Source organism: Mus caroli, unplaced genomic scaffold, assembly GCF_978045245.1.
Source record: "Mus caroli unplaced genomic scaffold, Mus_caroli_1 scaffold_11, whole genome shotgun sequence".
NCBI lineage: Eukaryota > Metazoa > Chordata > Mammalia > Rodentia > Muridae > Mus > Mus caroli.
In genome coordinates, this window is record NW_028227266.1 from 94,751,460 (window position 1) to 94,766,143 (window position 14,684).

Genomic DNA, 14,684 nt, shown 5'->3' on the forward strand with positions numbered 1-14,684 from the left:
AAAGAAAACCCTAGAAATGTAGAGAAGCACAACCATCTTATAATATAGTACAAAGTTAAGTAATAAGAAATTATAACAAGGGCTGGTGAGATGGCTCAGTGGGTAAGAGCAGCCGACTGCTCTTCCAAAGGTCGGAAGTTCAAATCCCAGCAACCACATGGTGGCTCACAACCACCTGTAATGAGATCTGATGCCCTCTTCCGGTAGCTGTCTTCAGACAGCTACAGTGTACTTACATTAAATAAATAAATAAATAAATCTTAAAAAAAAAAAACATATAAAATAAAATTAAAAAAAAAGAAATTATAACAAGCCTAAAATTTTGATTTTTTTTCTCACGCTCTTTATTTCACTATGACTATTTTTTTTCCATAATTGTATTTTCCTATATTTTCTTTTGTCTTGGAAAAATGGAGAGCAAAAGGAATAAAATATGTTTTGTTTCTTATGAGGAAATAAGAGTCAGATAACTTTTTATTCTGTATGTGTGCATGAGTTAATATGTGTGTGTGCCACAGCCCACAGGCGGTCAGAGAAGAACCTCGAGTGTCTGTCCTCACCTTCTTCTTGGTTTCAGACAGAGTTTCAGGCTAGCTAGCCATTCGCTTCCACAGTTGTCCTGCTTCTGCCTTCTGCCTCATTATAAAGCACTGTGTTACAGGCACACTCTAAACTCAGTTCCTCACACTTGTGCAGCAAGTGCTCCACTGACTGAACATTTCCTCGGCCTCATCCCTCTTTTTTAAAGGCACTGCTGGGAATGAGCCTGTGGCCTTTTACCTGCCAGGCAACCCCTTTTCTTCTATCCCACATGCCTACCCTACCCATAAAACATGGCTGTAAATGTATGCTTATTTTAAGGAAATAGTCCTAGGGAAAAGCTGTTAAAGACTCCATATTTATTCCAAAATTTCTATGGCTTAGGACATTTTAAAACTATTTTTAGCCGGGCGTGGTGGCGCACGCCTTTATTCCCAGCACTCGGGAGGCAGAGGCAGGCGGATTTCTGAGTTCGAGGCCAGCCTGGTCTACAAAGTGAGTTCCAGGACAGCCAGAGCTATAAAGAGAAACCCTGTCTCGAAAAACCAAAAAAAACAAAAAAACAAAAAAACAAAAAACTATTTTTAGAACCACTTACATTGTACATTATACAATCATGTTTTAACTTAAGCAGGAATTTTTAGCTTATTTACACCATGAGGTAGGCTTCATTTGGAGAACTTCTTATTTTCAAAAACAAAGTAATTTCAATTGATAAACTTATTCTTTGAAAATTTTATACATTTATATGATGTATTTTGATAATACTCTTCCAACATTATGATAAACATTTTTATTATGCAAAATTTTGTGACTGCTTTGAAAGGACTACCTGAATATGCATATGTAAGTACATGTTTTACTGATAAAATCAGGGTTTTCTTAATTTTTTTTTACTTCATATATATTCCTAATGTTTAAGAAAGTATGTCCCTAGTCACAGATAGCCTTACTTTTTAGCTTCTAGATAACTAAGATAAAATACAAATTTAATACATACTCCCACTTAATCTTTCTTATCAGGATGATGTATAACAATATAATATTCAAATTTAACAAAGAATTTCAGCCTTGTCTTAAATATATAACACTCATTATTTTTTAGGTAGAAATTCTTTCTTCTCTTCAGAAACCAAAGAAAATCTCTTTAAAGGGCTCAGATGGAAAGTTCTACATCATGATGTGTAAACCAAAAGATGACTTGAGAAAAGACTGTAGACTAATGGAATTCAACTCTTTGATTAACAAGGTTGGAAACAGTTCACTTTTTAAAGATTTACTTATATCCTGTTTAATATGTGTACATGTGTGACTGCATCTCTGTTCACATGAGTACAGGTGCCTGCTAAGTCCAGAGGCATGAGACTCCCTGAAGCTGAAGGTAGATGACTGTCAGCTACCTGAGAACCAAATCTGGGTCCTCAAGAAGAGCAGCAAGTGCTCTGACCTGCTATACCGTCTGTCCAACCTCATTGCTTTTACTAAAGAATTAGGAAAATAATTGTCATAGTAATGTAGACTTCTTAATAAGCAGTTATATTTCTATTGAAATGGAAGTATGTTTTAATTTTCTCATTTTTGTGATAAAATGTATATACTATCATTTAAATTAAGTATATATTTCAGTGCCATTGAGTATATTCACATTGTTTATCTACTTACCAATTCTGAATGCTTGAGTTTCCTCCACCTGATAGTTTGAATGAGTATACCAATATTTGTTCAAGTCCCTCTTATCAGATTTTTTGATATATTCATGGATTTAAATTGTCTACTTCAGTTAATGTTCAACAGTTATTATTTTGTTTATAGGGGATATAAGACATTAATGAAGGAAAATATTTTCTGCTTAATAGTTTTGTATAAAACACTCTACTTATCTAGACCTCAGAGTTTCTGTTTCAAAGCTAGAAAAAATTAGGTTCCGTTTTCATGATTTCACTGTTTAAAAGTAATCACTAGCATTTTTTTTCATCCTGCTAATAAGTGCTTGCTATCTGACTCAAAGAAATAGGGGAAGTGTAATTCAGGCCTATTATTAGCTAGGGGTGGTAGTGATAGCTCCATTTAGGGGACTGGATCGGGAAGGCTTCAAGCATAGGTAGGCTTCAAAGAATCATCTTTAGGGAAAAATTCATTTTTCTGTGCAGAAGTCACAGATCTCTGTTTTAAGGAAGGAAGGACGGATGGAAAGAAGAAAGGAAGGGGAGGGAGAGAGAGAGTCAGTCAGTCAAATATGTCATGATATATAAGCTGAAAATGACTTGAGAAAGGATTGTAGACTAATGGAATTCATTTTTTATTAGTAAGTTTGGCAAGCAAGACCCAGTCTCAGAATAAAAGGTTAATTATATATATTTATACACAGACTTAACATGCATTACAGGATTGGGGATTTGGGGGTAGATAATATGATTCCTTATGATGTTGTCCAAGAGGAAAGTAAAATAACAATTCTTAGATAAAATTAAACATTATAGTCTCTGTGCTTCAGTACTTATTGTTAATCATTATCTCTAATGCTGTAGAAAAGAAAACAATAGTGTTTTGTTGTTTATATGGCTATAAATACTGCTTTTTCAAATGTAGTATTCTGTTACATGCATAGTAGAGAACTAAAGAGAAGCTATTCCGAGGCATCTTAAGGGTTAGAAGTAGGATAGCTACGATCCCATAGCTTCTTCCTCTAACTTTCAGAACTATGCATTACAGGCTGCCATCAGCACTTTTACTAGGAAATGAACAATATTTAGATACATTTGACATAATAGGAATCTGAATCCTATTTTATTTTATTTCTGTCTTTGTTTTCCATAGAGCTTAAGAAAAGATGCAGAATCACGTCGAAGAGAACTTCATATACGAACATATGCAGTTATTCCACTGAATGATGAATGTGGGATTATTGAATGGGTGAACAATACTGCTGGCTTGAGACCTATTCTGACCAAAATATATAAAGAAAAGGGTATTATATTTATTCTTATGATAGAAATATATACTGTGAGATTGTTATCTACATGATGTAAAATATGTATATAATAATTTTCGGTGCAAAAAACTTTTGAGGTAGCTTACCAGAAAAAAAATCTTAACATTTACTTTTCTGAAATATTTGTTAGCAATTATGAAATTACTTCATCGGTCTATAGCAAAGAAGCAAATATTCTATGAATAACAAAAGTTAGTTTTCTGTCAGAAAATTAGAAAGCTGTCCTAGCTTTGGATAACTTTAGAAAAATGATGTTGATCATAATTAATTATAACCCATGAAATAAAATAAAAGGTACCTTCATACTTATATAATCAAATCCATTCAAAAAAAGTAAGTAGGAAAAGGTCTTTATTGTAGTAAAATTGGAATGAATAATGCAAGACTGAGGAAATAGAATATTACAAACAAGCAAACGTCATAGGCAATTATTATAAACAGGTTGTAATAGTAATAGACAAAGGTAGTTAACAGTGGTGATGCTTGCCTGTGATCCCAGCACTCAGGAAGTCCAAGACAGGGGGAACATGAGTTCAGTGTCAGCCATGGCTGCAAATGATATCATGTCCCAAATTTTTAAAAAGAAAAAATTAAGGCAAAAGTATGGTAAGAAACAGGTCATTTGTAGTATCAAATCCTTTTTCATGAATTAGTCAGGATTCTCTAAAGTCACAGAACTTAGGGAATGTATATATTAAGGGAATTTCCAGTCCAACCAACCCAATAGGCAGCTGTGAATGGGAAGTCCAAGAGTCTAGTAGTTGCTCAGTCCTGTGAGGCTAGGAGATTCAGCTTGTCTTCTGTATAAGCTGGAGTCCTGAAGAAGTATGTTCCAACAGATGTGCTGGCAAGAAAGTGCAAGCAGACGAAAAACAAAACTTCCTATTTCCATTGTCCTTATGTAGGCCTCCAGCAGATGGTATGGCCGAGATTAAAGGTGTGTACCACCACACCTGGACCTAAGCTGTTCTTTACTTGGAACATCCTCTGTCCCAGGCTGGCGTTGAACTCAGAGATCTGCTTGGCTCTGTCTCCTGGGATTAAGGCATGTGCTACCTTACCTAGGCCTAAGCTTTCCATAGCCACTGTGCTTCAAGATCTGGATCAAATGCATGTGACATCACGTGTCAAGATCCAAAGATCAAAAGCCTGTGTCTTCCAGCCTCAAGATCTTGGTCACAGGTGTACCCTCCATTTATGGATTGTAGTTCATTGCAGATGTGGTCAAGTTGACAACCAAGAGTAGCCATCACAATAAGATAACTGTTCATTGTGAAGAGAAAGTAACTGTATAAAAGAAAAAATAACTGATCAAATGTCTATGTTGTTACATAACTATTTTTTGTTGCTGGTTTTGTTTGTATGTTTTTGATACAAAAGCTCTTACTATGTAGACTAGGATGGCGTCAAACTCAACAATAAGAGGCTTGTCTTGGGGTTTTACTGCTGTGAACACTGTAACCATGCCAAGTCTTAGAGAAAACACCATTTAATTGGGGGCTGGCTTTCAGGTTCAGAGGTTCAGTCTATTATCCAGGTGGCAGCATGGCAATGTCCAGGCAGGCATGGTGCAGTAGATGCTGAGAGTTCTACATCATCTGAAGTCGGCTAGCAGAATACTGACTTCCAGGCAGCTAGGACAAGGGTCTTATAAAGCCCATGCCCACAGTGACACACCTGTTCCAACAGGCCACACCTTCAAGTAATGCCACTCCCTGGCCAAGCATATTCAAACCATGACAGAGGCTGTACTTATTAAAAGTATTAAAGAAAAATAATAGGGTTTATTCTTGTTATACTGTCAAGTTATAACCATTAATATGCATAATTGGTATTTTTTCATTCTTGCTTTTCAGTTGTAGCAAAAGTTAATACTTTAATATTTTAACAAAATTATTCTTGCTTCTTTTCTCATTTGGCTGTACAAACAATTAAAATCATTCTGCTTTGTAGGAGTGTATATGACAGGAAAGGAGCTTCGCCAGTGTATGCTACCAAAGTCAGCAGCTTTATCTGAAAAACTCAAAGTATTCCAAGAATTACTCCTACCCAGGCACCCTCCTGTTTTTCATGAGTGGTTTCTGAGAACATTCCCTGATCCTACATCATGGCAAGTTAACAAGAATATTGTTATAGTTTGATGTTTCTTTCTAAATTCTTTTTGTACTTATCCTGGCACAGAGTATTTGACAAGCATTGTACTTCTTTAGGTACAGTAGCAGATCTGCATACTGCCGCTCTACTGCAGTCATGTCAATGGTTGGCTACATCCTGGGGCTTGGAGACCGTCATGGTGAAAACATTCTTTTTGATTCTTTCACTGGTGAATGTGTACATGTAGATTTCAACTGTCTTTTTAATAAGGTATGACATGACTTATTGGATATATTACTTTGAGTTTTCTTTCCCCAACAACTGTTCTCCCTAGCTATACATTTTAGTCATAGTTGCATAACACAGAGTGTCTTGACTGGTTTTTATCAGTGGATTCCTCAGAAAAGGTATTTAGGATACAGAGACGTTAGAAAAATGATACATGGAAGGTATGAACTTGAATCGTGAGTTAGTTACTAGCTATGTGAAATGGGCAGATCAGTTCATTTTACAGAGACTTACTTCCATGAAATTGGAGTTGTTTAACATTTCTAAATTTGACAGTATATTTAAGTCTGATCTAGGTTAAAGCAAAAGTCAATCTAGGAGTAGACTGTTCAGTAGTAGAGTACTTACCCTGGATGTTCTAGGTCCTGATTTCAAGTCCTAGCAACTAAATAACAGCTACAACAAATAGTACCAGAGTGGGTCCTTGAGAGTAAATTAAGGCTAATGGATCCATCTTTAAGAACATCAAAAATTTTCTCCTTTTACAATTCTGGAGGAAGATTAGAAGGTAATTTCGATTTCGGTGACCTATCATCTTTGGGTTGCTATCAGCTATCACAGGAAGATGAAAAAGTCTGTAGATTCAGCTGAAAAGAAATCAAAGATAAATGGTATAGATCAAACCATACAAAAGGAGAATTTAGGACAATAGACATGAGAATAGTTGAACATTATGTTATTGAGAGTGAATATTGAATGTGCTATAACAATATTCAGTATACTAAACTGGACAGAGTGAGTCCATTCACTTGATCTTTTGTTTAAGATTTATTTATTATAAATAAGTACACTGTAGGTGTCTTCAGACACACCAGAAGAGGGCATCAGATCTCATTAAGGATGGTTGTGAGCTACCATGTGGTTGTGGAATTTGAACTCAGGATCTTAGGAAGAGCAGTCAGTACTCTTAACCACTGAGCCATCTCTCCAGCTCTTTCACTTGATCTTGATTAAGCCATGGTTTCATATTGCCCAAAAGCAAAGGCAGCATTATATGGCTCTTTTCAACAGATGCTTCTGTGTAATTACATAAATATTTGAAGGATATTTTTCTCTTTCCTAAGAATCCAAACATGAAGTTCCAAACTCTGAGCAAAGGTTTTGTAAGCTTATTATTACCATATAATAAAACTCTTTTTTTTTAAGGGAGAAACTTTTGAAGTTCCAGAAATTGTACCATTTCGTCTGACTCATAATATGGTTAATGGAATGGGTCCTATGGGAACAGAGGGTCTATTTCGAAGAGCATGTGAAGTTACACTGAGGCTGATGAGGGATCAGAGAGAACCTTTAATGAGGTAATTATATATACTTTGTAAATAATCTACTTGTGGCCTCGAATGTAAATACTGGCCTATTAATGCATTTTCTTTACATAGAAACCACTCTGTTAAAGTATATTTTTAGAAATAGTAACATAAGGCTTGGCATGATGGTCCATGTTTGTCATCCCAGCACTCAAGACGGAAGCAAAAGAATCATGTAAGTTCTAGGCCATCCTGGTCTACATACTGAGTTCTGGTCCAGTCAGTGCTACATAGTGAGATCTCTCACCTCCCACCCCAGAAAAAAGTTTTTCTGAGAGTTTCAGTATAGCGCCATAATTACTCATTCATTACATTCTCTAATTTTAAGATATGTTCAGCACCTAACACAGAGCTCTTCTGTGGGTATTACCAATTCTCAATTCCTTCCTCCTTTCCACTTCCACTAATCCACTCCCTATCTCTGGATTTCCTATAGTGGACATTTAATGTCAGTTTGATCATATGACCTTTTGTGTCTATCTTCTTTCATGTAGCATAGTGGTTTCAAAGTTCATCATATGTAAGTACTTCACTCATTTCAGTTACCAAGTAGTGTTTTATTTACTCAACTATCAGGTAGTAGACATTTATAGTAATTCCACCTTTGACCTATTATGGATAATATGTTGTGAACTTTATGTACAACTTCTATATGGATAAATATTTTCAGTTCTTTTGTTTATGCCTATGAGTGGAACTTTTGAGTCATGATACTTTGAATAGCCTTCAAATTGTTTTCAAAAGCAGTTATAAAACTATAATTCCAATAGTAATGTGTATGAGTTTCCATTCCTCCATGTCTTCACCAACACTGAAAATGTTATTATTTTCACCATCCTATGAGATATGAAGTAATATTTGATTGTGGTTTTGATTTGCCTTTTCCTAATGACCAGGAATATTGACCATTGGCTTTTTTGTTCCCTTATTAGCATTTGTATATCTTCTTTGCATAAATGTCTATTCAAATCATTAGCATATTAATTTGGTGTGGGTGTGTCTTACTGTATTATCTGGCTTGCCCTTAAAGCCAGGACTCAATCTATCCTCCTGACCCAGCATCTCTAGTAGCTGGAAGTATATGTTTATGCTACTTTGCATACATGCCTTCTTTGCCTGTTTTTTGACTGGGTTGGGTTGTCTTTTATCCTTGAATTGTAAGAATTTTTTTCTTTGTTTGTTTTTGTTGTTGTTGTTGTTGTTGTTTTGGTTTTTTCAAGACAGGGTTTCTCTGTGTAGCCCTGGCTGTCCTGGAACTCACTCTAGAACAGGCTGGCCTCGAATTCAGAAATCCGCCTGCCTCTGCCTCCCAAGTCTTGGGATTAAAGGCATGTGCCACCACTGCCCAGCAAATTCTATTAATTTTTAATATGAATACAAGAACCTTCTGACACATTGATCAACAAATATTTTCTCATTTCTTTAATTAAAAAAAAATTTATGTTCATGGGTGTTTGACTAAATGTATGTCTGTGCACCACATGTGTGCCTTGGTACCTTTGAAGGCCAGAAAAGGGTGTTTGATCCCTTAAAACTAGAGTCAGGGACAATTATGAACTGCCATGATAGTACTGGGTTTTATCCTCTAGAAGAACAACCAGTGCTCTTATCCACTGGACCATCTTGCCAGCCCCTCTTTTCTCCCACCTTGACAATCCCCTTTCAGTCATAAGAGTTTGTTTTGGTTCTGGAAGTTGAACTTAGGGCCTTCAGCGTATTAAATATACACTTAAGCACACACTACCACCTGTCTATATCTCTAGCCAAAGTCTTTAATTTTGATAAAGTCATAATTTATTTACATTTCATTCTGGTTATTTTTTATGTCATGTGTAAATTAATAATAATAAAAAAAAAGCTGTCTTATCCAGATTTGTGAGGCTTTCTGTGGTTTTTTTTTTTTTTCTAATCATTTATAGACTTAGCTCCTTTTTGTCTTTGATCTGCTTTATGGGTTTTTTTTTGGTATGATGTGAAATAGGAGTTTACTTTCATTCTTTTTCCTATACAAACTCACTTGTCTAGACAACTGTTTCAGACAAGGTGCTAGCTAGTTACTACGTAGCCCTGACTGAACTGGAACTCACCATGTAGACCAGGCTAGTCTTGAACTTGCAGAGATCCTCTGCCTCCCTAAGTGCTGAGGAATATGTCACCACACTTGGCCATCCTTTGCCGATAAGACTTTTTCCAACATTTAATTGTGCTTTTTATTGAGATGGTCAGTTGGTTTTCAGTACTTCTAATAAGTTATATATTAATATGCCAACTACCCAACCACTGTCTTGATGACTATCTTTATAAAAATTTTCAAAATCAGGAAGAGCATTCTAATTACTTTTTTTAATCAAGATTTTTCGACTTGCCTGAATCCCTCACATTTCCTTGTGAATTTTAAAACCACCAATTACCGCAGGAAGCCGACTTGGATTTTGATAGGAATGACCATAAATTTGTAGTTATATTTGTAGTGTAGTACCATCTTAACAACATTGTTTTCTGAACTATAAATGTTTTTCTACTTAATTAAATATTCATTAATTTCTTGAGACAATGTTTTGTAGTTTTAAATGTACAAGTCTTAACTTTAAAGTTACTTTCCTGAAGATAGAGCGATAGTTCAGTGGTTAAGAACCTGAATAGAGTAGTGGTAGCAGAGATGGGTGAGTAAGGGGACTCTGAACTGGTTTTGTATGTAAAACTGGATAGCAGATGAACACCCGTTAAGGATGATAGTGTATTTTTTGTTCAGGGCAAGAGTAAAAATTATGTTTGTTACTAATTTAGGAATATAGAAAAAATAGCTCAAAAAAGACAATGAATTTTGTTTTGAAGATAATTTGAGATGTTTGTAATATATCCAAACAAGTTTCCCAAGGCAGTTAGAGTTGATGTCTAGAGCATAGAAAGATGTGAGATTAATCTGTATGGTAACTGAAGGTATTGTATATTCCTCGAACATGGTAGAGAATAAGTTAATACTCATTTAACAGTTGACAGTATATATCTTTAGAGGTTACACAGAATTCATCTTACTCTCCCCAAAACATCTGAGTCCCTTCAACATTACCTCTCTACTTTTTTCCCTTACCTTGCCCATCTACCCCCAAAATAATTTCATATAATTTATCTGAAAATGTAGTATAGTCCTATATCTTATAATAATACTTTATCTTCCTATTCTTCCCTTATTCTACTTTTAAGTATTGATTTAAGTACTTCTGCAAAAGGAATGAATGTATCATTACTATATCCTATGTTTCAATTTTAGTGTCTTAAAGACTTTTCTACATGATCCTCTCGTGGAGTGGAGTAAACCAGTGAAAGGCCACTCCAAAGCACCACTGAATGAAACTGGGGAAGTTGTCAATGAGAAGGTTAGTAAGAGCTGCAGCCTGGCATGAACGAATAGTGTCTCTCTGTGTAAGCGAGAACTGATTCCAGATACTATCAGTGACCAAAATAAGTGATTACCCTGAAATCTAAAATTGGTTAAAACCTGAGTTGACCAACATACACTGAAGATTCCTTTTCTTCCGCAACTTTTTTTCCTGCTTGAAACTCAACCCAAGGCCTTGCATATGCTAAGTATATAATTAATGTTAACAACCCCAGACTTCATCCCACAATCCGAAATTATTTTTCTAGTAACATCATTCTCAATTTTGCATTCTGATATGCTTTTTCTTGAGATGTAAAGAATCCCAAGTAGTTACTTAAAATTCCATTTGCATGCACTAATGTAAACTTACTAGCCACCATTGTTAGAATCTTCCCTAAACTATTTAAGAACTAACATTTCAAAATAGGTTGCTTTCTGTTTGCTTTATTCTGTTTGATAGTGGAAGGGAATAGAACCCAGGGCCTCCTGCCTACTAAACAGGCAATTTACTGCTGAACTACACCTCTTGCCCTCAAAACAAATGTTTTGATTTATTACTTTGCTGGGATTATGATGTGCAGAGTTACCTAGTGGTTTTTATATTTCAGAAACATGTCCAGCTAGTACATGTTCAGCCATTGTACACATCAAAGTGAGATCTCAAGTTAATTGGATTTGTTTCATTGCTACAATGGGATATTGTTTAGTCAAACACTGCTAACATTAAGTGAGAAAAGTTGAAACTCCAAATTGTATTGGGTCTGTAGCCTTAATGACTTTCTGTATCTTTTTTAGGCCAAGACCCATGTTCTTGACATTGAACAACGACTACAAGGTGTGATCAAAACCCGAAATAGAGTAACAGGGCTGCCATTATCTATTGAAGGACATGTACATTACCTCATACAAGAAGCTACTGATGAAAACTTACTCTGTCAGATGTACCTTGGTTGGACCCCATATATGTAAAATAAAATTATTTCAAAGAATATATTAGTAATCTGAAATCCATGTTATTAATCAGTGGTTTGCCTTTAATTCTAAAGTACAGCATACATTTATTTACATTCTCAAAGAAACTAGTATTTCTCTGTGATTTTTAATAGTATTTAAAATGATGAATTCAATTATTAAACACTGCTTTCTTCATACATATTGTTTAGTCCAACTAGAGAAATAATACATGTATTCTCATGATCAAAAAATAATATAATTGCAAAGAACCAGCCAACTTAATTTCATTTTATACTTTATATCAATTTCCTTTTCAAAGTGTTAGCATAAGGTTTCATTTGAATAGCAATGGAGTTATATTGAATTCATGTTGTGGGCAGGTATTGGACTGCCTCTTCTACCCTGTCAAAAGTGATAGGTTATCATTAAATTCACTTCATAAAGCTCTAGTATGTGTGAAAATGTGATCAAAGAATAGAAACTCAAGAAATATGCATGTGAAACTAAATCAACTGTGTAATTATTAGTGATACTGAAGACTGAACCATGCTCTGCATATGTCCTACCATTGAGCCACATCCTAACCCCACCATTCTGTACATTTAAAACACCACACTGCTGATGTGCCATAACACCCAGTACAGTAGTTGCAGAAAACACCAATATTTAAAATTGTGTATGATTTTTTAAATCTAAAGTTTTTAATGTGTTTAGATGTTTTCTGCATATTTTCTAATAGATAAAAGAAAAGAATTGTAAAGTAATACATTTATTATAGTCAAATGGGAAACTGCTGAATTTTTTCTCCATAAGACTCTGTCTTATTTTCTCCTATAAGTAAAAGTATAATGAGGTACACTGTAATAAGTCAGAAGACATAAATGTGAAAACTGAACATACAATTTCCTACTCAGATTTGATGTAAACAGTTAAGGACAGGATAATTAGAAAATCTTTTTTTACATACTCTGTGTGTTGGGGGCGTGCATGTGTGTGCTTTTTATCCATTTCAATTTGATTTTGGCATCTTATTCATATAAACATGTTTAATTAATTAATTAGCATTGATGTATTTTGGTTGTACATGGTACTAGATTACATAAGGATCATTTCAAACAAATACATAATATACTTTTAACAAATTCCTTCCACAATTCCTGTGTTCCCCTGCCTCAGTCTCTTTTGTTTCCTTCAACACTTTAGTGTTGTCTCTGCTATCATCTCACATATACATATATGATTTTAAGTAGCTATATAAAATCTAGGAACCATATATGAAAGAAAATGTTATCTTTCTGAGACTAAGTTAATTTACTTAATATGATCTCCACTTGCATCCATTTTCCTACAAAAGATATATAACTTCTTCACTGATGAAAAAAATGTATACATATATATTACATTTTATATATCCATTCTATATATATATATGTATATGTGTATATATATATATATATACACACACACACACACACATAATTTTATATATATATATATATATGGAAGGTTCTCTTGACTAAAGATGAATGTTGTCCAAGCGCTAATCATGGAAGACAAGCAGTGCCAAAGGAAAGAATCCAGTAACTTCTGAAGTAATTATTGTAAGGAAAGTCCCATGATAATAAAAACCAGAACAGAAATGTTTATAGTGGCTTTTGTCCTGTTTGGTTGAGACAGTTCTCATGTAGGGCAAATGCATCTGGAACTTAGGTAAGTGAGGATGCCCTTGAACTCCTGATCTTCCAGCCTCCATCCTTCAAGTGCTGAGATTCAAACTTTGATGCCACACAGGTTTATGAGTTTTGGGGTTGAGATGGGCTTTCATATCAACTAGGATCTCCCTGAACTTACAATGTACCTGAGGATGGCCTTTAACTTCTGATCCTCCTATGCCTCCTAAGTGACCACAACAGGTTTTTTGAATTTTGTTGGTTTCTTTGTTTTGAAACGGTATCAAAAATTGTGGATGAGGGGAGTAACCCAGAGTCTTGAAATGGTGGGAAAATACTCTTTCCCACAATACAACTCACAGACTTTAACAACAAGGAAGGCCCAAGTGTGGATACCTGAAACCCACTTCGAAGGGGAATAATAATCATGGGAGACAGAGGGAGGAAATTGGGTTGGAGAGGTGGGGGGAAGGGGAAAAGAAGGGGCGGGATCAGGTATGGAAAGGAGGGATGCCCAGAGGGCCAGGAAAATTAACATGCAGCAGTGGAGGAACCTCTAGAAAGTCCCATAGATCTGGGATGTGAGAGGCTACTAGGACTCAATGGGGATGACCTAAGCCGAAATGTGAGGTGGAGGCGGATGGGGAACACCCTCTCAGAGTTGGGAGGGGGGCGTGAAGAACTCCGGGAGGGGGAGTCAGGAGGGGGGGAATTGGAATGTAAATAAAATAATAAAAGATATAAAGAGGAAAACTATAAAACTCTTTAAAATAATAGAAAATTAAAACTCTTCTGTAGGTTTACATTACTCAGAATTACTCCTCTCACAAGCTAACCAGACTTTTTCAAGTCCGTATTGAAAAACAGTAAATTTAACGATCCCAAGAGGGACAAGCCCACAGTACAAAAAGCAAGTGTCCAATACCTTTCTTACTAGGGTTTCTATTACTGTTATAAACACCATGACCAAAAGCAACTTAGGAAGGAAAGAGTTTACTTGGCTTAACACTTCCACATCACAGCCCATCATCAAAGTAACTTGAGGCAGGAACTTTAGAAGCTCTGAAGGAATGTTGCTTTCTGGCTAGTTCTCTCAGCCTTTTTCACATACCGAAAGACCACCGGCCCAGGGGTGGCAGCACACATTCAGATGGGCCCTCCCGCATTGATCAGTAATCAAAATATTCCCACAGGACAATCTGGAAGCAGCATTTTTCTCAGTTGAGGTTTCTCTTTCCAACGACTCTGCCATGTTTCAAGTTAACATAAAGCTAACCAACTGTCTCTTAAATGTTCTCATGCCATCCGCAAGTCCACACCTCAATCAACTGGCATTTTAAACCTGAGCTCACCTAATGCGCAGATCACACCTCTTGCGCTGTCACCAACGAGTTTGGAAGAGCGAGGCAGCGGGATAGACAGGACCCACCGCCCACCCGCGTCGTCCTGCCCCTCTA

The 14,684-nt window shown here is 35.8% G+C and overlaps 1 protein-coding gene and 1 long non-coding RNA gene across 3 annotated transcripts in view; one reads left to right on the forward strand and one right to left on the reverse strand.

Annotated features, from left to right (window-relative positions):
* The window catches only part of Atr (ATR checkpoint kinase), a 92,362-nt gene extending 80,768 nt beyond the window's left edge, over positions 1 to 11,594 (forward strand). For both annotated transcript variants that reach the window (XM_085827907.1, XM_085827908.1), the window contains exons 41-47: positions 1,646 to 1,789; positions 3,358 to 3,508; positions 5,486 to 5,642; positions 5,743 to 5,896; positions 7,061 to 7,212; positions 10,493 to 10,598; positions 11,399 to 11,594. In XM_085827907.1, the coding sequence (XP_085684033.1) occupies positions 1,646 to 1,789; positions 3,358 to 3,508; positions 5,486 to 5,642; positions 5,743 to 5,896; positions 7,061 to 7,212; positions 10,493 to 10,598; positions 11,399 to 11,572 (1,038 nt within the window). In that variant the 3' untranslated portion in view covers positions 11,573 to 11,594. The remainder of the gene's footprint in view (positions 1 to 1,645; positions 1,790 to 3,357; positions 3,509 to 5,485; positions 5,643 to 5,742; positions 5,897 to 7,060; positions 7,213 to 10,492; positions 10,599 to 11,398) is intronic.
* LOC147002125 (uncharacterized) lies at positions 3,468 to 14,674 on the reverse strand. The gene is made up of 3 exons (XR_015044471.1): positions 14,580 to 14,674; positions 6,263 to 6,501; positions 3,468 to 4,819 (listed from the first exon to the last, which is right to left on the reverse strand). It is a non-coding gene; the product is annotated as an uncharacterized LOC147002125 (long non-coding RNA).
* Between the last annotated feature and the right edge of the window lie 10 nt (positions 14,675 to 14,684).